Genomic DNA, 26,692 nt, shown 5'->3' with positions numbered 1-26,692 from the left:
ACCCTAAGCCAGATGTCTAGGGGATTGCAACCAGATCCATGCCCACGGGGCCGAGAAGGAAAGGTAGACTGGGGAGGGCTGGCGGGAGGTGGTAGGGAGTGGCGGGGACTATGGGAATGGTGAGCTCATCATCCTTGTAAAGGGGTGGTCGGGCCTGTCCCCAGCCTGTGGCCGTGAGGGGCTGTGCCAGACTGCCTGATCTTTTAAAAGAAGCTTTAAGTTCAGCTTTTTACGCAACAGCTTCTGGTTTTCAGTACTGGCAGCAACTTCAGATTTTTTAGAAAGCACGGTAGTCCAAACACAACGCTCTAACCTGCTGGCTCTGCTGGGTGGACTGTGCCCGTTTGCAACCTGCCGACTCGACATTTGTCCTCTTTGGCAGTCAGTGGCTGCCTCTGGGCGTCAGGCACGGTGCTTGCTTTGGAAGGAAAGTCGGATCCGCCGGGGAGAACTGCCCTGCAGTGGCTGCGGTGAAGCGGTGGCTGTGGGAGTCACCTCACCCCCAAGAGCCTGTGTCCTCGCTGCGTCCGTCCCAGGGCGCAGCCACGGCACCGCTGCTGGAAAGGACTGGCCTTGGCTGTGTCCACCTTCTTGGGTGACAGGGTCAGGTTACCCCAAACCGAGTGGCTGGAAACCACAGCAGCTTAGCCCCTCCCAACTCTGGAGGCCAGCAGTCGGGAATGAAAGGGTGACGGGGCCCTGGTCTCTCCGGGGGAGGAGCCTTCCGTGCCGTTCCCAGCTTCTGATGTTTGCTGGCTTCCTGGGCATCCCTTGGCTTGTAGACACTCCACTGTCTCCTGTCTCTGTCTTCTCGTGTCATCCTGCCTGTGTGTCCAGCTCCAAGTCTGCGCTTCACCTTTTTATAAGGATGCCACCCTCATGACCGCATGCTAACTCGATGACCTCTATAAAGACCCGGTTTTTAAATCGGGTTGTATTCTGGGGTACGGGGGGTTGGGACTCCCAGCATCATTGAGGGGGAGACACATTTCAATGCATCACATACACCATGCCCCCTGCAAACTCTAAAGTAAACTGTATTTGGTCTCACTATGACGTTTCATCATAGATCATGACCCTGTTTTTTTTTTTTTTTTCTAAGTATTTATTTTAAAATAGCTTAAGATTTAGGGGCACCTAGGTGGCTCAGTCGGTTAAGCATCCGACTCTTGATTTCCGCTCAGGTCATGGTCTCAGAGATCGACCCCCTCTGCTGAGCGTGGAGCCTGCTTGGGATTCTCTCCCTTTGCCCCTCTGTCTGCTCACGCACTCTCTCTTTTTCTCTAAATAAATAAATAAATGAAATCTTTTTTTTTTTTTTAAGCTGGATTTACAGAAGAGTGGCAAAGATAGTACAGAGAATTTCCTCTATATCCTCCACCCAGTGTCCCCTAATACGAACATCTTACAGAAGTGAGGCTACTCTAATCAGAACTAAGGAAGTGACGGTGGGACAGTGCTCTGTGCCAACCCAGAGACTTTCTTTGGATTTTTCTAGTTTTTCCACTCATGTCTGTTTTCTGGTGCGGGATCTGATTGCAGGTTCCCATTTTGCACTTTGTCCTCATGTCTCCCTGGTACCCAGGTGACAGTTTCTCCATTTTCCCTTGATGTTCCTGACCGTTTTGAAGAGTTGTGGTCAGGGATTTGGTAGAATGTCCCTCGATTTGGGTTTTCCTGGTGCTTTCTCACATAGGGGCCAGGTGTGGATTTGAGGGAAGAGCCCCACAGACGTGAGGAGCCGCCCTTCCCATCGGGACCCCTCAGGGCTGCTGTCACCCCCCTGCACTGCTGTCTTGCCCCCTGTGCTCGGTGCTTTAGGAGCACGTCACAGATCCAGTCTGCGCCTCCCGCCGGGACAATACCACCAAATTTGTGGACATAAGTCACAAGTGACTAGAGACTCTTTGGGGAAAGAGACCTCGATGCTACGCAAATGTCCTGTTTTTCCTCGAAGTGTGGCCAGTTCTCGTGCCGTTCCCATGCGGCTCTTCTGCAGCGGTCCCGGCTGACGAGTTCTCGTGCTGCTTGTCCGTTTCCCCTTCCTTGTGCCCTTATTAATTGAAATTCTGTAAGGAACGTTTGCTCCTTCTCGTTATTTATTTACTCAGTCATTTATTTATATCTGTGCGGCCTCCTGGACACTTTTTCTGTCCTTTGGGGTGCAGTCGAGTGCCGGTGTAACTTACCGTGCTGCTCTGCGTCTCCCAGCTCTGGCCGGCCGTGGCACAGGCGGGGTCTTTTAATTTTTTTCTTTCCTTTTCTTTTTTCTTATCCTTTGAGAGAAATAGCTTTCTTGTTGTTGGAGAATCATGTGAGGAACAAGACCTTGGAGCTCCCGGGCTCACTGCTCTGGGCTGTCCTTGCTTCTCGGCCTTCTCAGCTCTGTCCGTCTTTTTAAAAGCCCAGACCCTTCACTCTGCCCAAACCAAGGCCTCGAACAGCCAGCCCTGCCAGCCTTGCTCCTCTCCTGCCTCCCGCCCCCTCCGCCCCTCCTCCGTGCTCTCCAGCCACATGGGCCTTCTGACTGTCCTTGAAGTACTCAGAGTTTGTTCCCACCTCAGGGCCTTTGTACTTGCAGTCCTCTGCCTGGAGTGCCCTTCCCTCCGCTTCTTTCCACAGCTGGGTCCTTCTGCTGATCTGGTTCTCGGCCCGGGGCCCTCTCTGAGAGACTTTTCTGCATCACTGCATCTAAAATAGCTACACCCTCGCCTCCCGCCTAGTCACTGCCCCACCACCCTGTTTAAGTTTCTGAATCCAGGATTATCTGGATTATCTTGCTTATTGTCTGTGTGGCCCCTCTAAGCATCACCTCCATGAGGGTCTGGGGACTCTGCTGTGCTCAAGGCTGTGTCGCCAGTGCCTCGAAGAATGCCTGCACATAGTAGGTGCTTAGTAAACATCTGTTGAATGACCGAGGACATGAAAACATGATGTTATTGTGCCCATTTTTCAGATAAGGATGTTGAGGCTGGGAGGCCCTCTCAGGTTGCTAAAACACCTCGTCATGAAACAAAGTGTTCTCGTCTCAGCCTGTGTGACTGAGGACCCCAGTGCCACCCTGTCGGGGACAGGGCAGGGGAGGCCAGTGTTGGTGGGGAGGCCCTGGCTAATTTGAGGCCAGAATGACCCCAGGAGGCAGGGATTTCCTCCCCACCCCCGGACCCTCCTAGAAGTGGCGTGGTGTTCACTTGTGGGGAAGTGGAGAGTGGACAGGGCTTGGAACCCTGCTGGGGTCCATGGGAGGTTCCAGAAAGGGGATGCTGCCCACACTTTCACTGTGGCCTTTCCCTCCTAATTAAGAGGGGCCGTGCAGGCTTGTTAGTGTTCCTGAACCTGAGGCCAGGTAGTGAGGATGCCATCTTCCTGATGGACATCACTGGGGGTTGGGGGACACTTGTTTGGCCGGGGACAGAAGCATGGTGGCAGACCTGAGGACAGCTGGGCCTGGCAGTGCGGCCTTCTGAGGAGGTGGTGTCTGTCTGTGGGGGCCTGGAGGCTGAGAGTGACTTTCCATGGGGTACCTGTGTCAGATTGTTTCCAGCCCCTTTAGCCCCGCTGAGGCGTGTGTTGGGGGAGCTTTGCCTGTCCATCAGGGCCTGGGGATTCCCACCACCTTGGCCCTTTTCCTGAGGTTGGGGTCCTGGGTGGGCCGTGGAACCTCCTGGAGGCTGGATGGGGTATGGTTTGTAAGCTTTTTGTGGGGTTTGCATACTGCTGGGAACATGAGGAAGTCAGAGCACCCCTCCCTAGAGAAGCTGGTGCCGCTGCATGCCTGGGTCGGGGTGAGCAAGTTCTGGGTCTCCCCAGGCTCCCGAGGCCTTGCCTGACCCCCCAGGCCCACCCAGGCATCGGTTGTAGCACTCACTTGTGTGGGGAAGCCGTGGGGAGGGGCTGAGGGAAAGGGGGCCTCCTGAGGAGTCCCGCCTTGCTGACTGCTGCCCGCCTGTGCCTCCCGACCTAGGGGACTTCCACCTGCTACAGGTCGGGGTGCCTGGAGGCCAGAGTGCGCTGCTTGGTTGGAGCCGGCTGGGGGACACCTGTCTCTGGGTGACCACAGCTCTCAGGGTCTTGGTCTCTCTGGCCCACGTTCCTTATCTGAGTCTGTGGATGTTTCTTTGTGGCTAGTTTTCCAGAAGGGATCCTGGGCGTGTGTGGCAGAGGATGGCAGCTCAAGGGGAGGATGGGAAACACCGACACCCCACCCCCCCGGGAACCCCTCTTCTGCACACTAGCTCGGTCTAAATGTGGGGGGGCACCTCGTTGGGGGAGAGGAAGGACACACATTAGCAGGTCCTGGCTCCCTCTGGGGGCTACGGGTGTCTCTCAGCTCCCCGAGATCCAGTAACGGGGCAAACGTAGGGCTTGCTCTTAGGAAACAGCTCAGTGAAGGGCAGTCTGTCTGAGCCCTGCATTACTGACCTGCCCCACGTGCTGTTTTCCTCCCGCTTAGAAACCAGGCGATGCGGAAGAAGTTAATCTTGTACTTCAAGCGGAGGAACCACGCTCGGAAACAATGGGTAAGCCATCACCGGAATCTCCCCGGTCGCTCCCCTGGGCCAGGCTTCCTGGAGAGTCCAGGCAGTCCAGGCCACTTCAGGCTGTGCCCACGGGACCTCCTGGCCTGCAGCTGTCTCTGTAGCCTGTGGAGAAAGGCCAGGGACGGCGGGGGAAACGGGAAGGGGTGGCAGCTGCTTTAGTGAAACTGGGGCCTGGGGCCCGACAGAGGCCCGGGGTCTGGAATTCTGCTGCTCCTTTTCCAGCCTGGAAAGGGAGAAAGCAGTATGTTGGCCCGGCAAATTGGTTGCTTGTGAGAAGACCCGTGGGCTTTCCAGGCAGGAAGAGAGAGGTTTGTTGGAAGAGGTGGGGGTGGGCCATGTGCTGGTGGCAGTGACTGCGGGGAGCGCCTTAGAGATGAGGTTTTCCCAGCTCAGGAAAACGAGGGCGTCCAGAAGCAGTGAGGCCTCCCTCGCTTGCTCCAGCGGGCCGCGGCTGCGTCACGACCGTCAGGGGTGCGACTCCTGCATCAGGCCACATGCTCTGGCCTCTCATCCTGGAAACGGGCCCAAGGCGGAGAGAGAGTGTGTGAGGGAACACGTGCAGCTGTGGTTCAGGGTGGCTGTTTACATCACTGATTCAGTGGGGGGTGGGGTTAGGGCCCAGAGATGGAAGGGAAGTCACTCGTTAGTACTCTTTCCGCCGTGAGGGAAGAGCTGGCTCAGATGAGCTTAAACAGTACAGGAACTTGTGGCTGAAAAAGTCCTTTGGGTGGAGTACAGGAGTGATTTGATCCCATTTTACCTTCATTTCTATCACTTTTTCTTTCCAACTCTGTATGTTAGCACATTGACAGACAGGTTTCTCTGTGGGGCCTGAATTCCTGCAGCCCATCTGAGTCTTCTAGAGCCAAAGGCAGAGCTGTCCTTTCTCAGACCATCTCACCAGAGCTCCGATTAGACCGTTTGAGGGCATGGTCCCTCTGAACCAGTTTCTGAACCCACCCCGGTCTGGCTCCAGACCTCAGTTGGGTCCTGGAAGAGAGGAGACACTTCTGGCACAGATGCTGGGTACCTGGGAAGCTGGCAGATCCACTCGGACCCCAGAGGTCCATGGGGTGAGAAGTGGTGGGCTTCTCACCCTTCCTTTCTCAGCTTCCTCAGACCCCCAGATTGACTGGATGGTGAGCAGAGATGGAGTGTATGGGGCTCTTGAAAGTGGGCGTCCCATCTTATTCATTGAGTTAAATATACAGCCAGGACCTGCTGTAAGCCTGGTACAGTGGCTGAGCAGAGGAGACACAGTGAGAAGTGCTGTGTGGAGGGGACACTCTGCATGTCCTGGGTGGTGACCTCAGTAGGGAAGTGGGAATGACAAGGAAGCACCAGCTGTGTGGAAGTCTGGAGTATCAGGCAGAGGGCACAGCAAGTACAAAGGCCCTGAGGTTGGAACCAGCTTGGGTAGGACAGGGCAGAATGTAGCAGGCAAGTCTGGAGTGCTGTGCCTGAGTTGGGGGTCGCGGCTGACGTAAATGGCATGGGAGCCAGATCACTTAGACACATTTGCCTCCAACCAGGATGGAGCATTCAGATTTTATTCTGAATGCAGTGGGACCCTTAATTTATTCTTTTAAGTGCATTTTTAGTAAACAGTGTGGAGTCTTTGTTATGAGAATTTTCAGTCAAACAGGAAATTTGACAGAATACAGTGAATACCTCTATTTCCACTGTGTAGAATTGGTCACGGCTAACACTTCTTCGCTGTGTGCACGTGTGTGTGAATGTCGTCGAACTGGTAGGAAGTGGGTGCAGGCACCTGGACCCTTCTCCCTAGCGCCTCTGCACCTGTCTCTTGAGAGGATAGGAAGTTCTGTCATCACCACACCGAAGAATGAGCAGCCATTCCCTGTGATCTTCCAGCCTCGGCCACATTTGTGTCCCCTGTTACCCTGTCTGGGGATGGGGTTCACTTGGGGCGGGAGGAAGAAACTCTAATGTACATTTTAGAGGGATCCGTGTAGTCGCTCGGGGGTCCCTTGAGGAGGTGGAGGGGAAAATGGGCTTATTTAAAGATAGCGCAGCTGGAGACTAATAAGAAATTCGGGGTGTCTCTGAAGCCAGGCTGAGCCATCTTAAGAGAGGCCCCTAAGCTGCAATGGGAGAGCATTCGGAATGATTTTGTGTTCTTTTGTAATGAGCCCAAAGCCCTCAATGCATTATTTTCAGCAAGGAAGGGGAGGGGTCTTGGTCCAGATGACCCTCCACACCTCAGCTCTGTATGCCCTGCTCCAGCCGTGAGCCAGCCCCCTTCAGACCACTCCTTAGAGGTTCTGGGGACCACAAGTCAGCTGTCCATACTGCTTGCACTTGTGCCTTGCCCAGAGAGCCAAGGCTTTGCCCCCAGAGGTCCACCAACACGAGCCTCTCAGGCCGCCCTGCCTTCCCTGGGGAGCTGAGCTCAGCCCCCTGGGAGGCGAGCCTTGGGGGTGGGGTGGGGGTAAGGCCGTACTGTGCATACAGGGGCTCAGGTTCACCCCACCCACCGTGGCCTGCTCGGTGTGATCTGGGAAGCGGTGTCTCGCCGTGAGCCTCACTTTTCCTCCTCTTCGAAATGGGGTGGGATGCAGTGAGTTTTGAGGCCCATCCTTGCTGCCGGAGGGTTGAGAGCAGTGCTTGGTGAAGGGGGTGCATGTGACAGCGATGGTGGCCTTGTGGAATGGGACAGCCAGGAGGTGTGCCCAGCATGGAGTGTAGGTGTCCCTGTTGCCTGAGGCTGCCGTAAATGATCCCAAGCCAGGCTGCTGAAGACAACAGAAATGTATTCTCTGATGGCTCCAGAGGACAGGAGTCCAAAGTCAAGGTGTGGGCAAGACTGTGCTCCCACCACAGGCTCTAGGGTGGATCTTCTGCTTCTCCCAGCGCTGGGGAGCCCCAGGCATCCCTGGGCCGTGGTCATGTCCCTCTGGTCTCAGCCTCTGTATCCACAGGGCCATCTCCCCGTCTCTTCTCTCACGTGGACACCTGATTACATGGTTCAGAGCTCACCCTAATCCAGGACGACCTCATCTCAGGTGCTTTGTCAAATAAGGTCAAATAATCTATAGGTTCTGGGGGTCATCTTTCAGCCTACCACAGTGGGCACTGGCTTATTTTCAGCATAGCCTGCCTTTCTGCTTTCCCTGGCTTGTCCCCACCCACCTTGTCATTTACATGCATTTAGAGCTGAAGATTTGCTCATCCCTCTTCCATCCCCCGCACCTCTGAGTTTTCCCGCTTTCCGAGTTGGGGCTTTTCCCAGACCCACCCCAGCATCCATGGCTGGCTTCTGCAGCCTGAGCGCTGGGTAGGCCGGGGGCGGGGAGAGTTGCAACCTGTCTCCCTCCTCTCGCAGGAATACCAGGCGGGGGAGGCCGGCAGCCCCAGTGCTCAGGACAGCCCTTGTGGAGAGCATTGTGCAGGTTCTGGGAGCCCTGTCTGGCTGAGCCCTGCAGGGCTCCTGCAGAAGGCCGTGCCCTCCCTGCGGGTCGGGAGGTGACCACAGAGGCCAGCTCCCCTGGCCAGCTGGCTGCAGCTGCCCTTCTCCGACACCATCCTCCTTTACTCCCTTCTCTTGGCCTGACACTGCCTTCCCAGTGTTCAGAGAGCCCCGTCTCCCCTCGCCTCCCTGAGTGCAGAGTGTGTCACGCGGCGCCCGGCAGGGCAGGAGGGTTTCAAATCTTGGTGCTGCTGGGTGTCTGGGGCAAATCATTTGACGTCTGCCCTCACTTTCCTCCTCTGTTCCGTGAGGGTATTACCACCCACCTTGTTGGGTCACTGAGGGAGGCCTCACACTGTATGCTCAGGGTGACGCCAGATACAGTGGGCGCTCAAAACTGTCAGCTGCAGGCTGGCCTGCGGTCCCTATGGGCTGGAAGAACAACCCTGTGCATCTGATTTCAAAATGGATCACAAAGTTACAGTAGTAAGAACAGTGTGGTGGTGGCGTCAGGACAGACACAGAGACCCGTGGGACAGAATGGAGGCACCGGGATAAGCCTTCAAACCTGTGGCCGGGTGGTTTTTCACAAGAGGCCGAATCCGAATCCACTCAGTGAGAAAGGCTGGTCTCCTGAGTGGATGGTGCGTGGTATCCACACACAGAGTGCAGCTGAACCCCCACCTCCCGGAACTGACGCAAACACCACTCCAAGTCAGTCGAAGGCCTAAATGCAAGAACTGAAGCCGTAACGTTCCTGCGGAGAAACACAGCAGTGACACTTCATGACCTTGGGTTCGGCAGCAGACTCTTGGGTATGACACCAAAAACACAAGGGGCAAGCAGGTGCATTGGACGTCGTCAGAGTCACTGTCGGCCGCTGGCGCCAGGATCCTGGCTCCTGCTCCTGCACCGAGCAATACCAGGCAGGGGGCTGACCTGCCAGGGCTGTGAGTCCCACCCTGGACGACAGGGATGGTAGTTGTGGCCCGTGCGGGGTTCGGGTGAGTCTGCCTGCAGGAAGGACGCTGCTCTGTGCCTGGCACGTGACTCAGGAACATTCAGCCAGTGTCGGGGCTGGGGGTGGGGCTGGTGAGGGTGAACTCCGGCTGTAGGCAAGCTAGAGGTGGGGGGCGACACGTCTTCATAAGACACAGAGACAGCGGTCGCAGGGGCATGGTGGCCCTGCTCCTCGTCCTCTGCAGAGACTTGCTCCCGGCACCCCCCCCCCCCCAGGCTTAGCTCTGCCCCAGCGTCTCGCGCGTGTGTGTGTGTGTTTGTGTGTGTGTGTGTGTGTGTGTGAGAGCCTGAGGGGGGAGAGTTGCTTCCTCCCCTGGTCAGTGCGTCCACCTCACAGAGACCCCGCTGAGTGGTCGTGCTCCGCGGGGAGGGCTGTCGCCTCCTGCAGTACATTGTATTGTCCTCAGGTGCTCAGTGCAGTAGACACGGGCCCTGTGTGTCTTCTCCAGTAACTGCATTATTTTCCTCTGCTGGTTTGCTGAACTTTTCTCCCCATCCTCCCATCTGACACATTTTCTCACTTTTGTCCATCAGACTGCGGCCTCTCTGGCAGAAGCTATGAGGGTGGGATGGGTTCCGTGCTGTGATGGTGACAGGCCGGATGTCCTCTGCCCCAGTCCCCATGTGCAGTGGGGGGCTGTCTGCACCACAGAGCCATGAACGGTGTGGCTATTGTCTGCTGCTGGAACCACGTCCTGATCTCTAGCAGGTTCTTGGAGCAGCTCACATACATGTGGGATCCCTGTGAGCTGGGGGTCAGGTTCCGCTCCTTGTCAAAGCTGGCCTGACCTCCCCTTGGGAACTGTTGCCCTGCTGCGTTTGCTGAAGACCAAGGTCACAGGTTGCCTTAGTCAGGCTGAAATGCAGGATGGGGTGGGGTGTCTGATCACGAGGATGAGAGAGGGGTTTTCTCATTGTGCTGAAACATCGAGAGGGCGTTCAAGCGAGACTCCCAGACCGTGCCATCTGTCCAGCACAGCTGTTAGAGACGGGGAGATTGGGGTCTTACGGGCGGCTTATTGCTCCCCACCTGCTCGAGGTCCAGGTCACCTTGGAGATGTGGAAGCCAGGCAGCTAGTTCCTGGCTGGGTGGGGGACAAACAGCAGGTGGCACTGTGGTGAGACGTAGAGAGGGACTTCCTTGTCCAGGAGAGGTGGTAGAGGTGGGAGCTGCTCGGGACTTCACATAGACTCCCTGGTTCTGGGATCATGGCTGAACCTGAGGCCAGGGAATGAGGAACTTTTCAGAAAGAGGATGCTTTTTAGGGGGCCACTCCAAACCTGACAGACACCCCAGAGCCTCACTGTCTAACATAACTTCCCTCCATGATGGAAATGGCTGTCTACTCTGGATGATCGCCCTTCCCGCATGCAGCTATGGAGCAAGAGAAATGTGTCTGGGGGGACCAGAGTCTGAACTTGGTCACATGTGGCTGGTGGCTCTTGTATTGGATGAGACCTTTGTAGAAGGAGGCCAGGCCGGTGGCCCATATCCCTGGGAGGGAGGCAGCTGGGCCCTTAGGGAAGCCTGAGGGTTTTCTTGGGGCCTGGGTCTGCCCAGGTCTCTGTGTGACCATGTGTGTGATTGTGTGTGTCTGTGTGACCTTGTGTGCGTCCACGCAGAGCGGGCTGGGAGCCCAGAGTCGGGGGGCGGGGGCTGGCGTCCAGTTGGAGAACGAACTGCTAATTGATGCTCCCCTTGCTGTGCTCCCCCAGGAACAGAAGTTCTGCCAGCGCTATGACCAGCTCATGGAGGCCTGGGAGAAGAAGGTGGAGCGCATCGAGAACAACCCCCGGCGGCGTGCCAAGGAGAGCAAGGTGCGCGAGTACTACGAGAAGCAGTTCCCTGAGATCCGCAAGCAGCGCGAGCTGCAGGAGCGCATGCAGAGGTGAGCCAGGGGCTGGAGCCTGAATTCCTCCCTTCCTGGATTCCTCCTTCTCCCACCTGCCCACCACTCCGTTCCTCCACGGTGCCTCAAGGACGCGGGTCACCAGAAGAGCCGTGGCTCGTGTGAAACGGAAAGCGCAGCAGGGCTCCACTGGCGACACAGGGGCCACGTGAGGTCCTTGGATGAGTCACTCAGAGCCTGCTTGGTCTTAATGCTTATTTGAAACTTAAATATGTTTTGGTGGAGCAAGCTCTCCTTCCCGCGCGCCGTGGGCTGGTACCTACCAGCGTCGTTCATTTATGTGGCCTGCGTCCCCTGAAGGCAGCTGAGCTTGAGATCCTGGGTGTGGGTCAGAGGCGAGAGGGCTGCCTGCCTGGCTTGGAAGCCGGATCAGGATGCTGGTCTCACGTGGCGGTCATGAGGATTGTGTGAGATCCTGTGTAGGAGGGCCCGGCGCACAGTAGGCGCTTGGTGATACGTAGCTGTGGTTTTGTTACATGGATAGGCTGGTGGGCAGCAAGCAGTGATGATGGCACTTCGGTTCTTTCCTGGACACTCACAGTCCGCATCTCACTGAATGCCCCCTCCCAGCTCTGGGAGCCGGGGACCACACTATCCCCCTGTTACAGGGGGGAGACTGAGGCACTGGTCCTGAAGAGGTGGGGCTGGGATTTCAACAGGGATCTGTGGGGCTGGGCTTTTGGGGGCATCTTAGGAGAGAAGATGGGACTGAGCCCCTGTGGCATTCCTGGGTCAGGGTGGGGGCTCCAAGCCCTCCCCTGGACCCCTCAGCCTGGGGCGGTCCCAGCGGGTATGAGAGGCTTGGCCCCTTTACACCTTCCTCCCTCACGCCTACACTCTGCTTCTGGGGTGGTTGTGGGCTTGGTCTGTGCTGTGTGCCTGCTGGAGTCCTGGCTGCCAAGGGGCCGGTCCTGAGTGTGTCCCTTTGGTCTCCAGCAGGGTGGGCCAGCGGGGCAGCGGGCTTTCCATGTCGGCCGCCCGCAGCGAGCACGAGGTGTCCGAGATCATCGATGGCCTCTCAGAGCAGGAGGTAAGAGCATGGCCTTGACTCTGGCCTTGGCTTCACTCACCTCTGTCCCCCATCCATGGGAGTGTCCTGGCAGGAAGCAGAATTCACTGCAATGGTTGAAATCAAGGGGCTTGTCCCCAAAGTGTGGACAGAACCAGTGCAGGGTATTGAGGCATGGGGGGAGTGGCTGTTACCTGTCTCCAAGCCTAAAGGACCAGCAGAGAAAGGGGTGGGGCCGCAGCCACCTGGCAGGACATGGCCAGGAGGGTCACAGCGTGGGCCGCAGCCTGGTGCCCCAGCAGGGAGGAAGCTAGGATTACCGGCTGCTCTTGCACCTCCAGTCTTCTCCCAGTGCCTCCCATTGGCTGAGCCCCACCGGAAGCCAGAGGCAGGGGTGCCTGAGAACTATGCCTTCTAGGTCAGCTTCTCAGTGCCCAGACTGGGGGCAGATGGACAATTGCCCGCACACCGATCGTCCACCAGGCTGGCGGCCTTCTGGCAGGACCCCCAGCCCTGCCAGCACGAGCACACTCTCTTTGCTGCCTTGGGCCCATCTGGGGATGCCCGGACGACCAGAGCTCAGCCTGGGTGACCCTGGTGGTGGTCTTGGGGCCCAGAGATGAGCAGGAAGCAGAGGGGGTATTTGCCCAGGGAAGTGCCGGTGCCAGCCTGGTCCATCCCGGCTCTCGCAGGTCAAGCTTCCGATGTGCCAGTCCCCCCACCTGCTTGTTCCCAACACCACAGTAGACACGAGTGAGTCTCGTGAAAGGAGGGGGGCACAGTCTTCTTCCGTGGGGACTGTGATCTATTAGTGCAGCAGCCATTGGCAACACGTGGCTGTTTAAATCGAAATTAACTAAAAGGAGAGAAAACTAGAACTTCAGTTCCTCGGTCACACCAGGCACATGTCGGGTGCTTGGCAGCCACGTGTGGTTGGTTGGGTTGGGGCGGGCAGCGAACACCTGCGTCTCACCAGAGCACCGCTCCAGCTGCTGAGTCTCACGCTGGGCAGACGCCGAGTCCTAGGGAGGGCGCCCCGCTTGGTTTCCAGGCCCTAGCCCCAGAGGTTCTGATTTAGCCAGTCTGGGGTGGAGCCCGGGACTCTGCATTTTTACCAAGTTACCCACATGATTTTGATGCAGGTGATTCAGACTGGCCATGAAAAGAGATCTTCTTTTTAAAACTTCACATGGTATGTCCCTATTCTGAACAGCATTCAGTCCACAGAAAGCAGAACTCAGCCCTTGGCCGCGGTCACACCTGTGGGTTTGCTCCGGCTCCTGTCCCGCAGGGGTGTGGACACCAGTTCAGTTTGTCTTGGAAGCGAGAGGGGGGCGGGTGGCCCTTTTCCAAGCATTTCCTGCCTGACAGCCAAGGGTGAGTGGCATCCTGGCTGATTCAGTGTCCCCAGTCCCCAGCCCCCATGCCAGAGGCCCACTTCCCCAGGTCCCGGCCACATGAGCACATAGCCACTGGCCTCCCGAGACTGTTGAGGGAGTGGCAGTTGGGTGGGCTGGTGGGGAGGGTATTTAGGACAGAGACTTCACCTGACTGGAGGTTCCCTGGGAGGGTAGGAAGGAGGGGGCTGGGCAGGAGGAGAGGAGCCGCCCCCACCCTGTGGGGAGCTTTTGGCAGTCACAGTGCATGCCCAGGAAGACAGAGCCCCGAGAAGGCAGAGCAGGGGGTCCTGCCAGCGGAGAGCTCTGCCTGTGACCAGGCCAGTGGTCTGCCGTTAGTGCCATGTGGGGCAGCTGAGGGCAATGGGAGAGGTGTTGGTCCTGGAGGGCTGTGCCAAGTGCTGGGAGGCTCAGGCCTCTGGCGGAGGGGGGTGGGGGTCCTCCCCGAGCTGGGGCTCAGGGCTTTGTGCTCCTGCTGGGAATCCCAAATGCTGAAGGAGAGGTTGGCTGTGGGAGGCCGAGCGGCGGATCCTTTGAACTAGCTGACCTTGGCCATGCTGGGCGCTCGCCTGCCTCCTCAGATGGGTAATTAATCGCCAGTAATGGGCTGGCTGCAGAGATTTGGGGAAATGAGCCCAGCTGAGTGGTGGCTCAGAGCCTCTTAATAGCCATCCCAATGCATTATGAGTGAGTGCACCCGACTCCTGCCGTGCACGGGGCCAGGCAGGCTGGGTCCCAAGTGGGCACACTTGAAGGAGCAGATGCCAGGGCTGTGGAGGGTGGCGGGGAGGAAATGGGTCCGCGATCTCACCAGCCCCTCTCTCTGCCATGTGCGCCCTCGGAGCCTGGATGGCCAGGCCCATCTCCCGAGCTGGTTTGGCCCAGCTGGCTGAACATCTTTCCTGTCGTGTTTTATGGCATTTGTATTTCCAAAGGGAGGATGCATTGGCCCCCTCTCCCTGCAGATAAGGCCGCTGCTGCTCTCCGCATTTAATTTACAGTCCCGTCCACCATAAACCTGTCTGGGGCTGCCTTTAAATCCTCCCTCCCATGGCATTGGGCTCTTAGTATTTTCAACTCATCCTCCCCTTTCTCTCTGGCTTCGCATTTTCGCACTCTCGCTCGGAACGTCTGCGCCCTTGCCTGGGCCCCCAACGCTGGCAGGAGCCCTCCCCGCCCCGTCCCCTGGCTGCCCTCGGGAGCCCTCTGACCCCGGCCCTCCGCCTTCTCCCCCCTCCAGAACCTGGAGAAGCAAATGCGGCAGCTGGCTGTGATCCCGCCAATGCTGTACGATGCGGACCAGCAGCGCATCAAGTTCATCAACATGAACGGGCTCATGGACGACCCCATGAAGGTGTACAAAGACCGCCAGGTCATGAACATGTGGAGCGAGCAGGAGAAGGAGACCTTCCGGGAGAAGTGAGTCCCTGGTGCCGGGACGCAGGCCACCGTGGCCCTCTCGGCCCTCTTTGTCCCGGGAAGCCCTTCCTGCTGAGGCGTGGACGGGCTTACTAGGGCTACCGTGACAAATGACCACAAGCTGGGTGGCTGACAGCGACGGTGATTTTATCCTCACTCCGCTCTGGAGGCCAGAAGTCCAAGATCAAGGTGTGGGTGGGGTCGGTTCCTGCTGGAGACCCCCGGCAGCCTCCGTCTTTCCTTGTCTCGGAGGTGAATCACTCCCGCCCCACCTGCCTCTGTCTTCACGTGGTCTTCCCTGTGTGTCTCTCTGGGTCTTCTTTTTCCATCAAGACCCCGGCCGTGCTGGACCCAGGGCCACTCTACTCCAGTGTGACTGCATCTTAACTAATGACATCCTCAGAGAACTCATTCCAAATAAGGTCACTTTCGGAGGTTTGGGTGGATGTGAACTTTGGGGGGACACTGTTCAACCCAGTACGAAGTGTGAGGGCAGCCTTATGTGAAATGGGGCTGTGTGTATCGGAAGAACAAGGCTGGAGGGTGCGGGGAGGCTGGGCCAGAGGGTAGGGATATGTGGCTGGGGGATGGCTCTTTGGCTTTCATTTAACTCTGAACGTGGCTGTTTTTGAGCACATCCTCCATCCCACACACCGTGCAAGTGTTTTTTGGGTTTTGTATGTTTGTCCCTCTTAGCCCTCATGACAGCATTGCCAGGCCGTCGCCATTGCCTAGGTGAGGAAACAGAGGCTCAGAGAGGTGAAGACACTTAATGAAGGTCACACAGCTTACAAACGGTGGAGGCAGGCTTCAGACTCTCCCATCTTCAGGGCAAGGGCTCCGCTGCAGTGGAGAGGCCTGTCGGGGAGGGAGGTGGAGCCAGGGTGCAGGGGAGCTTTGGAAAGCAGAAGCAAGAGTTGAGTGCTAAGAGGTGAGGCTTGGGGCTTTTGAAAGGAAAGAGCTAAAAGACAGAGTGTTTTGGGGTGACGAGTGAGGAGCTGCCTGATGGATAAAACCCCCGTCCCCTCAGCCGAACTGAGAAGTTACATCCCAGGGACCCCTGCACGTGCCGGCACAGGCCCCCGTGAGGTGGGAGGCAGGGAAGCTGAGGCACGAGCAGAGGCCTCAGTGCTTGGCCAGGAGGGCGCATTGGAAACAGACTCTGCTTAGCAGCTGGACCTCTGCCTCTGCCTCTGCCTCTGGAGAGGGCCTCAGGGCCAGGGGACGGAGACCCCTGTTCTTCCACTACCTGCTGTGGGCCAGAGTGCCTGGGGGGCCTCAGGGACGAGGATGATTCTGGGTCATGGGCTGCACAGACACCAGGATGTGGACGTGCAGGGGGAGCCGTCCTTGAGGGTCTGGGCAGGAGAGGTGGGTTTTTAGAAAAGCTTTTGAGAATGAAAATTCTAAAACATCCTTGAAAATAGAGGGGTGGCATAACGAGGCCTCGAGTGCCTACCACAGAGTGAACAGTTTTCAGGGAATAGCACTTCGGGGAGAGGGTCCCAGGGGCGTTTGGGGTTGACTCCTTGGAGACAGGAAACCTAGTTCCTTGGGGGCTCATACCTAGGGCCTCACAATCGCAGGTGTGATTGTTCTGCCACGAGTCAAGGCCCACGTGTAAGCGATACTACAATTTTAGTGAAGGACCACAGTCACGGATGCTAAGAATTACCGTCAAGTTAGGTATCTAACTTCCCCCGGTATGTTCGTTATTTGTATTTATTTATGCTTTCTTTAAAAACAAAAAAAAAAGAGGTGCTTCTGTTGTGTTTTCTGTGTTTCAGCCTTTCTGGAGTTCATGTTTGCTCTTCTCACCTAATGATTTCATCGTTAATTCAGAAGGATAGGGGCGGGGCAGGCTGGGCTGATGTCCCCTGAGCCTCAGCTTCGTGCCCCCAGCCTTTCCAGGAGAGTTGTCCTGGTCAAGGCCTCATGTTCCACAGAATTGGTGGTGCTTGGGCCTTTGGAAATCATGTGCCAGTGGCATAGAGACCCACCATTTACTGGCTTTGTCACCTCCAGTAGCCACTTCTCCTTTCCGAGCCTCAGTTTCCACATCTGTAAAATGGGTATGGCATCAATGCCTCCCTTGTTTAGCTGCTGAGAGGTGCCCAGTGGGTAAGAAATTCTCAGTAAGTGTTGGCAGTGAATACAGGTCTAGGTTGGAGGGCGGTGGAAGAGATGAGCTAGAAGGTTTCCAGATGTGAAACCTGGTCTCCTGGGATCCTGTCTCTCCTTGGGGAAACCCCAAGGAAGGGATCTAGGTGGGGAAGGAAATGTCACTGGGGCAGGGAGAGGGAGAGGAAGGGAACTCTGTCTGGAAAAGAAGGGCGTTAGGCTGGCTCCAGCTTTGCAAGCTGCCTGAGGCAGCATCCCAGGCGGGGAAGCCTGCCACTCTGACTCTCAGCTTCCTCCTGGAAGAGAGAAGAGGCCATTCCGGATTCTCCGGTGTCTGGTTGGGGAGCAGGGGAGGGGCCCATTGGCCTCCTGCCCAGCCATCTGGAGGGCCGGGCGGAGAGCACCGGGCACTGGCCCAGGCTCCCTCGGGGGACCCGAGGCCCCCGCCTCACCAGCAGCTCCTTCTCTCCCCAGGGGAGGTTGCGGGGCGGTGGCACGTCGTGGGGACCGTCAGGCTGAGGCTGGGTCCGAGCCAGGGACTCCACCCAGCATCCCTGGGGCCTCTGCGGCCATGACCCACATCTCCGCCCCCACTGCCCGCCTGCTCCTGTGGCCCTGACATTTCAGCCTTGCCGAGCCTTTCCCAGTAATTCTGCCGGCTTCGCAGGAAGCCAGTTGGTGGGGTGCCAGCTCCCTGCACCCCCTCCGGCATAAGTCCTTTCTTGCCGCCTCCTCGTGGGCACTCAGAGCCTGTGCTCCCACCTCTCCCAGGGAGGCCTGCAGCTCGCCGCCTGACCTGTGGCCTGGCTGTGGGGGCCTGCGTGGGCCGGGCGAGGCCCAGCTTCCCAGACCCGGCCGGAGATATGAACAAAGGCAGATTTTAAAAGGGGGGGAACCCCACCAAAGAGCTGCATGCAATGTCCTCATTTTTCCTGGAAGCCGCCTCCAGCAGGACAAACAAATATATTTTCAAAGGCGCTAAAACCAGTGACTCACTCCAAGGAACGCCCTCTCTTACCCTCGGCCCGCCCGCCCTTCCCACACCCCCCTGGGCTTAATTGCTCCGAGTGGGGCGGCGCCCGCCTAGCCAGGCCCGCGGAGATGGCAGGCGCCCGGGTGCTCGGCGCCCGCCCAGTTGGGAAGCCCCCCGTGGCTGGGCCTTACGCCTGCCCTTCTCCTCCCACAGGTTCATGCAGCACCCCAAGAACTTTGGCCTGATCGCATCATTCCTGGAGAGGAAGGTGAGTCGCTGCCCCCAAGCCCAGCCACCAGCTCAGCCGCCCTGCCCGCCCCGCGCCTCTCTGGGGTCCACTCCAGTGGGCGGCCGCTTGCCCTGGGACAAAGGACCCTCCCTCCCTGCCCACAGAGCTTGCCTCTTGTTCTGTCTGTCTGTCCTTCCCTCCTAACCCCCTCCGTAGGTCCTCCTGCTTCTTCCTTTGAGAAGCAGCCGCAGGCCCCGCCCCTGCTAGCCGAGGGGGTGGAGCCCCAGGCTAGGAAACCCCAGGAGGGCTGTGTGCCCTGGCTTCCCTGGAGCCAGCTCCTCAGACGTGGCAGCGAGCCTCCTTGCAGACTGGGCATGGGTTCTGGAAGCTATGCATGCTGTGCCTGGCGTCCCAGTTAAGGCCTTATAGGCAAGAGTGGCGTTCTTTCAGGGGGGCTGGTCGCTCTGATGGTCACTGGATGCTTTCTGACATCCCTTATGCCAGCCAGGCCTGTGGTCAGTTAGTCCCCATCCCATTTGGACAAACCTTCGTGTAGAACTGTCCCTTGAACCCTACCTTGCCCCCAAACCCAGCCCAAGGCAGTGACCCTTTTTGCTCCACCCCTGACCTCACGGGTAGACACAGAACGTCCTAAGAGAATGGCAAAGACCTGCTGTGTACCCTTTGTCGGGCCGGGCGGTGCCTGGAGTTGGGGAAGCTGGGCCGGTCTACGTGAGACCCTGTGTGCTGGCATTGGCGCTGGGAACCCTGGTGTTGTAGGGCGGAGCAGGAAGGGCTCCAGCAAGGGTTTCCTTCTGGGGCTGCTGTCCTGGGTGTTTCATGCCACACTCCCTGAGTCAGGTTTGTGAGAGATGGGGCATCTGCCCACCCTCAGCTTTGCTCATGCCCAGCTGCTGGAGGCCTCATGCTTTTCAGCTGAGGGAGTGCCATCCGAGCAGGAGCCAGGCGGTTATTTTCAAGTTGAACATTTGTCCCCAGCATCTGCCCTTAAGGAGCTGATAACCATAGAAGGAGGGAGATGGGGCAACGTGGGGAAACAGAATCTCTCCGTGCCTGAAAAACCGGCGTGGGGAAGCAAGCCCTATAAATAGTCTTTCCTCTGACTTCGAGATGGCTTTGTGCTGGGGTGTGGACAGTCCGGGAGGCTCTGGGTCAGGGCTCCCCAGGGATTGAGGCAAGGGTTTCAGATGCTGGTCTTGAGCAGCATTGCTTGGGAACGGGGACTCAGAGTCTCTACCCTGGAGAGTAAACTTTATGGTGTACTTTGTCTAAGGCGGCTCAGGATAGGACTTAAATAGAGCTTCCAGAAGGGTCTGAGGCAGGGATTGCCAACGGTGCCCCATGCTTTTGGGGACAGGCGTGTTCTGAGTGAGGCCGGGAGCAGGGTGGGAGCTCGGTGGGCCAGCCAGCCTGTGCCCGTCTGCAGGGACAGCTGCTGCTTAGGGTCAGCCCACTGTTGTCCGGTGTGGAAGGCACTCCCCTGAATTGTTCAAGGGGAAGTCGGACACCCACATTGCCCAGTCTGCAAATATTGGCATCTGAAAAGACGATAATTTTCTCAACCGCTGTGTGGGCCCTGTGTGGGGGCCAGGTTTATGTGGGAAGTAGCCGCTGTTGACGGGCATTCTGGAGGTGGCAAGGGCCACGAGGTTTGAGGCCCAGCCTGCCTCTGCACCCAGCAGCCTTGATGGAACAGCCCTCAGAGGTGAGCTGTCACCTGGAGCTGACCTGTGGCCGCACATCACCATGTTGCTTTGAGGATGCCCTCTTGCTGGTCCTGTTTGGGCAAGGAGGTGGTGGGGTTCCAGGGAGGGTCAGTCGTTGACTCAGCAAGTAGCACTAGGGTTCAGACCCAGATGGGTGTGGAACAGATCAAGGCAGAGAAAATCATAAACGTTGCAAGAGACGAAGAGTCGCTTGGGGACATTATAGTCCAGCTGGGTCACGAAGCTTGGAAGAGGTTACTCGGGGCCCCAGGTGTTCGGGAAGAAGGAGCTGGGCTGAAAGAAAGGAGACCCAGGCCCAGGTCGGGGCCGACTTTGAGTTTGCCCAGCCGGGAGCTGGAGGGCCTGGGGAGGGTAGGCGACCACCTCGTGATGGTTAGGGACAGCAGCAAGGGCAGTAGGACCAGGGGGCACTTCTATAGGCTGCCCCGAGTGCTCCGAATTCATGACCGCTCTGTGACGTGTATGCTCTGAGCAACCCCATCACACAGGTGAGACGGTGCGGTGACCTGAGCAAGGTCACCCCGCTCTGTGTGGAGGAGGCAGGCCTTGCATCCAGATCTCTGGCTCTTGGCCCCCTGCTCCGACCGCCCACATAGGACACAGCATTCTCTCTCTGTCCCACAGACTGTGGCTGAGTGTGTCCTCTATTACTACCTGACCAAGAAGAATGAGAACTATAAGAGCCTGGTGAGGAGGAGCTACCGGCGCCGTGGCAAGAGCCAGGTGAGAGGCGGGCCGGGTGGCTGGCTCTCGGCACCAGTCCCCGGCATGCTCCGCGGCTGGCTTCACGCGAGCTTCGTGGCCATTTGCACGATGGGCGGTGACCATCTGCGCGTGTTGCTCTGCGGCAGGCCCCCTCAGCTTGGGCCCCCTCGGTGGTGGCTGGAAGACCCTTTCTGGGGTGTTCATACTGCCCCAGCAGCAGAGAGGAGTACTAGGAGAAAGACCACTTCCATTCTTAGCCTGGAAAATTCTAGAACTCCTGGCTTGGTGAGTCATGATCCCTGTGGTGAAAGGGTCACATCCCCAGAGCAAGGACTGAGTTCTCTGCATGACTTGGATTGGTTAACAAGTTTAACATTTTTAAAAATATTTATAGTTTCTTTGTGTTGTTTTTATGCATATTTGAAAGCAAAAAATAGCCAGTACATCAACCTGCAGTCTGTCAGCCATCACTGTTCAGGATGAGACCGAGGCATTATTTACATTAGAGCAGGGCTAGGCAAGCTACGGCTCGCAGGCCAAGTCTGGCCCACCCTTTTTTGTGTGAATAAAGTTTTATTGACACACAGCCAGGTTCATTGATTTTCATATTACCATGGCAGCTTTTCTGTTACAGCAGCAGAGTGGGGTAGTCATGACAGAAGCTGCAAAGCCTAAAACATGTACTGTCTGGTCCCGTTCAGAAAATGCTGACCTCTGAGTTACAGAAACAAGAATCTGGTTTTAAACAGTGTTTGGCAAATAATGGTAAAGATGGTAGGGGTCTATAGCACACAGGTGAAAGGGGGCTCCTGGGTGATCGATCGTTGCTTGGGAGACAGAGAGGGGATGGATTCACTTCACTTCCGGGCTGTTGAAAATCAGCTCAGGGCAGGTGCTGGGAGCACGTGACTCCTGGAGGAGGTAGGCTTACACTGTTGGAGGAGGGATTTGGGCTGGACGGGCAGATGGCTTTGGGGCACTGCCATTGGGTGCTGCCTGGAGCTGGTGGAGGCACTTCCTTCTTGGGGCCTTTGGCCTGGGGTGCCCAGGAGAAAGTGATGAAGGCCAGGAGTAGCGGGACCTGGGATGAGAGGGTCCTGAGGTTTTCTCCCTGACATTGGCGTCTTCCCTTCCCCAGGCTGGCCAGGGCAGGTCCTGAGGCATCACGATGTGCTCAGCCATCCCCAGTGGGGTCCTGGTGCCCACTGTGAAACAGCCACTTTGCAGTTGAGTCCCACAGATGGGTTCTTAACCGGTACCCTTTTTCTCCTCTCTTGCCTTCTGGGGATTGTGCTTCCACGCTGTAGACCAATGTGCCAACACTTTCCTGTTGGCTAAGCCACATGTAATTAGGGGAGCAAATTTGTTGACAAGAGAATAAGTAACTGCACTCACTGAACTCAGGCATAAATGATTGGGACTGAGTGTTGGTTCTCACTGGCTGGGTTGTTGAAGGGTGGCTATGCCCGGTTTGTGGATAGGGTTTTCCTGGAGCATTGTGTGGCCACGATTGACCAGCCTGCTTGCCCATCTAACAGATGTGTAAAAGCAAGTCTTACCGGCTTGGAGCTATTTAATTCCAAAGACCTAGCTGTGGTGTTTTAGAAATTGAAGTGCAGTCAGGAATTTTCTAGACTGAGAAGCACAAACTCAAATAAATTCCAGGCAGGGAGCATAAATATGCTGAGGCATGAGAGGCAGTAGGGAGTGGTGGGGACTGTGGCAAAATAGAGGGGGAGCTAAAGGCCTTTATTTAAAAACCATCATCAGAGATCTGTTGAGCACCTACTGTGTTTCAGTTCTCCTGCTTGTCTTCCCAGTGTGTGTGCCCTCACTTGCCCCACTGCCTTTGAGGGGTTGCTGTGGGTGGACTCATGAGGCCCCTCCAGGTGGCTGGGCTGGGAGCTCTGGAGGAGAAAGGGTTCTGACTCTGATGGGGAGAGCCATGTTTGCATGGAGGGAGATGGGGACTTGTGTGTGTTGAGGTCATTTAGGGAGGGGGGTATCCCCAGACATGCCCCGGGTGGGGGGTTTGGGGGTGTCAGCATCCCACATCTTTGGTCTTGGCTGCCATGCCTTTTATTCTGTGGTGTTAATTCTGTGTATCGGACATTAGTGTGCTGAGCACAGGAAGCTCCTTGCCGGTTGTACAGACCAGTGTGCATAGGTGGTTCCAAGACAGCATGCCGGCGATCTGCCTGAGAGTGCATCGCGTAGGGGCCTCGAAAGTGAGGTTAAGAAGCAGCCCCTCGTTGGACAAGAAGAGAAATGAGGGTGTCCCAGGCAGAGGGAGCAGCAGGTGCAAAGGCACGGGGGCATGAGGGAGCGCAGTGCCCTCAGAGTCTTTGGAACAGGGGTCTTAACACCTTCCAGGGTCTTAAATGAATGAGGGATTAGAGAAAAATCACAGGACCCGGTTTTTTCTGCTCGTGTTTGATCAATGACTAGCGGTGTTTCTCTACTCTATGGAAGATAGAAATATAAATGTGAGGGTACATGGCGGCCCACACTTAACCTCGGCTTCTGTGAGAGGCGGCAGGGAGTGGTGAGGCCTGTAGCCGACTTAGCCCGTGCCCCGTGTCTGCCCCGCTGACGTTTGGCCACGTGGCCTCACACCGCCAGAGCTAATTTGTGAGGATGAGCTAGAAATCGGGATTTATGTGGAATTGCCTGAGTTTTCAATCTTAGGCTGCTTGAAAAATAACAACAAAACATCAACTGTATAGGCCAAACAACTCCTGTTTGCCTTTTTTTTTTAAATTAAGTTTTTATTTTATTTTTTATTTTTATTTTTATTTTTTTTTAAAGATTTTATTTATTTATTTGACAGAGACAGCCAGCGAGAGAGGCAACACAAGCAGGCGGAGTGGGAGAGGAAGAAGCAGGCTCCTAGCAGAGGAGCCTGATGTGGGGCTCGATCCCAGAACGCTGGGATCACACCCTGAGCCAAAGGCAGACGCTTAACGGCTGCGCCACCCAGGCGCCCCTTAAATTAAGTTTTTAATTATAATGCCAGTGTAGTTAACACATTAGTTTCAGGTGTGTAATAGAGTGATTCAGCAATCCTGTGTGTTACTCAGTGCTTACTGTGATAAGCGTGCTCTCAATCATATTTGCTCTCCGTATGTCCTCGGACCCTGGTGGTAAGAGCTCTGGATTCGAGAATGGCAAGGCTTGGGCAGTGGACGTAAAGAGTGGATTGTGTGTGACTTGGGGCAGAGGCCAGACCAGGCAAGGCCAGGGCACTGGGGAGCCCTAGAATATTGTATAGCAGAGGAGAAATGTCTGTTTCCTCTTTTTGTCTGCATTGTCTTGGATTAGCCATAGTGTCTGCACTGCTTCTCCGGTAAGGTTTTGTCCTCTGCTCAGTCCGGTGCCTCAGGCTGGGGCTCCCTGGATAGAGAAAGAATGCCTCTGTGTTCTGCCCCTCGCAGGAAGACAGAAGGAAGCAGGGCAGGAGACCCCTGTCTCCTGGGAGCTGGGGCACGGCTCGGTGGCTCTCCCCTCCCTCACAGCAGCTGGGGCTACTGGTGTGCCTGCGTGGCCCGGGCCCTGCCGGGGACAGAGATGCACACACACGTCCTGGAAGGAGTTCCGTGCCAGGCAGACCCACTGCCCTCAACCACTGCCCACTGGCCCTGTTGATAAATATGGAATAATTGGGTCAACCCGGTATTGACTCTGGGGCTGTAAGTCTTTTCTCTGCCCTGAGACAGTGAAATAAATGGCAGACACAGGTCCCTCGGCCACTCTCATTAATCTGCGATGCAGTTACTGGTGGGGCCCGGGCTTCCTTCTTTCTCCTTAGTTTTGTAAAGGCCGAAATCCTGCTGATACTCCCAGTGAGGAGGGCAGGGGTTCCTGCAGCCTGGCATGGCGAGGGCGTGCCCGGGTGGGTGCCTACAGGTTCATGGATGGAGGGGTGCTGGCAGTGGTGGTCTCCGTGGGCTGAGAATGGGAGAGCCGGAGCAGACGGGAGGAGAGGCGAACAGAGACCCACGGCCGTGTGCAGCTGGGGCAGCAGGTGAGAATGGGCTTCGGTGACGTGCTGTGGGCCGGGGAACGGAAGGCGCCTGGATGACCTCTCTGCTGTGCTGTTCTTGTGTCTGACCAACACATGGCCTGCCCCTGGCAGCTAAGGACCTTGGGAATCTCAGGCCACAGCACACATGGGTCCCACCTTGTGTCCCCTTCCCTTTGCCCACACTTCCCTCTCCCGACTTTCCTGTCCATGTGGACTTCTGGGTAAAGAGCCCAGCCCTCTCCCTCCGCCCCGGAGATGGCCCCCTCGCCTCCCTGGGCAGCCACGGGAGGACAGACATCAGGTCCCGCCCAGCAGATGAACGTAGAGGCCTCGGGCGCAGGGCCTCAGCTGGCAGGAGTAGCTGCTCCCTTCTGCCGGCTTCTTTCTCGGGTGGATGGGGCCTGAGCCATCAGCTGTGTTTTATGTCTTGAGGGGAGCAAGTCAGTCTTGCCCCACCTTCCTGGGTCCCTTTAGTTTTGGAGGAAGACTTAGGTCATCTCAGCCAGTATTTGTTGGGGAGACGCTGGGAGGCCTGTCAGAATCGCCAGACGCTGGCCATGCAGCGTGATGGGGCAGCGATGCTGCTGGCCATTCCCTCAGCACCAGGATCTGTGTGAGGGGTGGGGTGCATTTTCACTCAGAACCCCCCCCCCCCTTTATGGGGGGGTTACTTCCATCATCCCCGCTTTATAGGTGCCAGGAGGTAAGGAACTTGGTCTTAGTGGCATATTCAGTATTTAAACCCGGCACAGTCTGCCACTGGAGCCCTAGGGGGACCCGGTGGTCCCATTTGCCACCTTTTGGCCGTGTAGCCCATCTTTCGGAAGCTGCCCCTCCTTGACCTTGTAGGCCCTGGGTTCTTCTGTCTGTAGGCTCTGCTGCATCAGGGAGCAGATGGACCTTGCTGTGGGTGGGATGTGCCCCACTGAGCCCCCATCTGTATCACGCCCCAACCCCGCGTGGGCCTCCATCTCCACTCACTGGGAGTCTGTTCCTGGCCTCACGTGAGCCTGGCTTCTGGGAGGCCAGCAGCTGGAAACTTGCAGTCTCTTTTAGTTCTCCTCTGCTCTTGGGACCGTGAGCGTCTCTGGGAGACATAGAGGGCTGTCTCCCCCTCTCTGGCTGTCTTGCAGTCTCTCTTAGCACCCCCAGCCCTGTGCATGTCCCCTTCCTCTTCCGGGTGGCCAGTGGCCGCAGAGGCTGTGGTGACTATCTGTGGTGCCTATCTGTGGTTCCTGTGGGTTGGGGCCACGGCATGGCTAAGGATGGCCGTGAGGGGCCTCTCAGCGTCCCAGCCCAACAGGTGCCTGTTGGTGGGCCCTCCCCACCAGGTGTCAGATGCACAGGATTGTGTGTTTAGTCCTACTGCGTGTCTGGACTAAAAGTTCTGCCTTCGGAGCAGATCAGACCGTGATCTTTCAGGAAGCTAGAGTGAAGGCATCAGCCGAGCATGGCTGTCTTGACACCTCCCAGACTGTCTGTCGCCAGTAAGAGCCATGAGGTAGGTGTGAGAGGTGCTTCAAGGTGTTGGTGAGTGGGCTTGATGGTCCCCACCTGCGACCTTAGAGAAGGTGCGTGTTCTGAGTTGGCCGGCTCCTAGCCCAGGCCCGGAGATGGGGGGACGGTCCTCATGTCTTCACCTGTGTGCCTCTCCTCACCATTCCTGTCTCAGTGGGATTGAAGTGGGTCCCAGGCTCAAATCCCCGTGTCTGGGGAGGAGGGGATCCCATGGCGCTGATGGTGGGGACTTACTCTCCCCAGAACATAGGGGGCACCACTGCCTGCTCCAGTCCGGCTGCAGTCAGTGTCCTCAGGCTGTCCCCTCCTGGGTTTCCAGGCTGAGTCACGAACCTGAGACAGAGCTGGCGTCCAGCTGAGGGTCTCCCAGCTTCACCAACGGACTTGTCAAAAGTCAGACTGCCAGGCTTCAGCCCCTGCCCCCCACAGGGCCCAAGAGCCTGCATCTCTAACAGGCGCCCAGCAATACCAGCAATACTGGCTTCTGGTCTGGGCCACTCAGAACCCCAGCCTGTGGGATGTTTACTGGGGAGTACCCCCCCAGTAAGGGAGGGGGAGGGAGCAGGGTGGCAGAAGGGGAAATTGAGGCATGGTGCAGGCTTACCCGCAGCCTAGACCTGACACAGTTAGGGGGTGGAGGAGATGACC

General features: G+C 57.1%; 1 protein-coding gene across 10 annotated transcripts in view; it reads left to right on the top strand.

Annotated features, from left to right (window-relative positions):
- The window catches only part of NCOR2 (nuclear receptor corepressor 2), a 368,100-nt gene that overhangs the window by 261,841 nt on the left and 79,567 nt on the right, over positions 1-26,692 (top strand). For all 10 annotated transcript variants that reach the window (XM_057305998.1, XM_057306005.1, XM_057306004.1 and 7 more), the window contains 6 exons: positions 4,454-4,520; positions 10,708-10,880; positions 11,838-11,931; positions 14,548-14,726; positions 18,034-18,088; positions 20,422-20,520. In XM_057305998.1, the coding sequence (XP_057161981.1) occupies positions 4,454-4,520; positions 10,708-10,880; positions 11,838-11,931; positions 14,548-14,726; positions 18,034-18,088; positions 20,422-20,520 (667 nt within the window). The remainder of the gene's footprint in view (positions 1-4,453; positions 4,521-10,707; positions 10,881-11,837; positions 11,932-14,547; positions 14,727-18,033; positions 18,089-20,421; positions 20,521-26,692) is intronic.

The sequence above is a fragment of the Ursus arctos genome, unplaced genomic scaffold (genome assembly GCF_023065955.2).
Source record: "Ursus arctos isolate Adak ecotype North America unplaced genomic scaffold, UrsArc2.0 scaffold_34, whole genome shotgun sequence".
Taxonomy (NCBI): Eukaryota; Metazoa; Chordata; class Mammalia; order Carnivora; family Ursidae; genus Ursus; species Ursus arctos.
The sequence above is the reverse complement of the archived record's forward strand: the minus strand, read 5'-3'. Positions and strand labels throughout refer to the sequence as shown.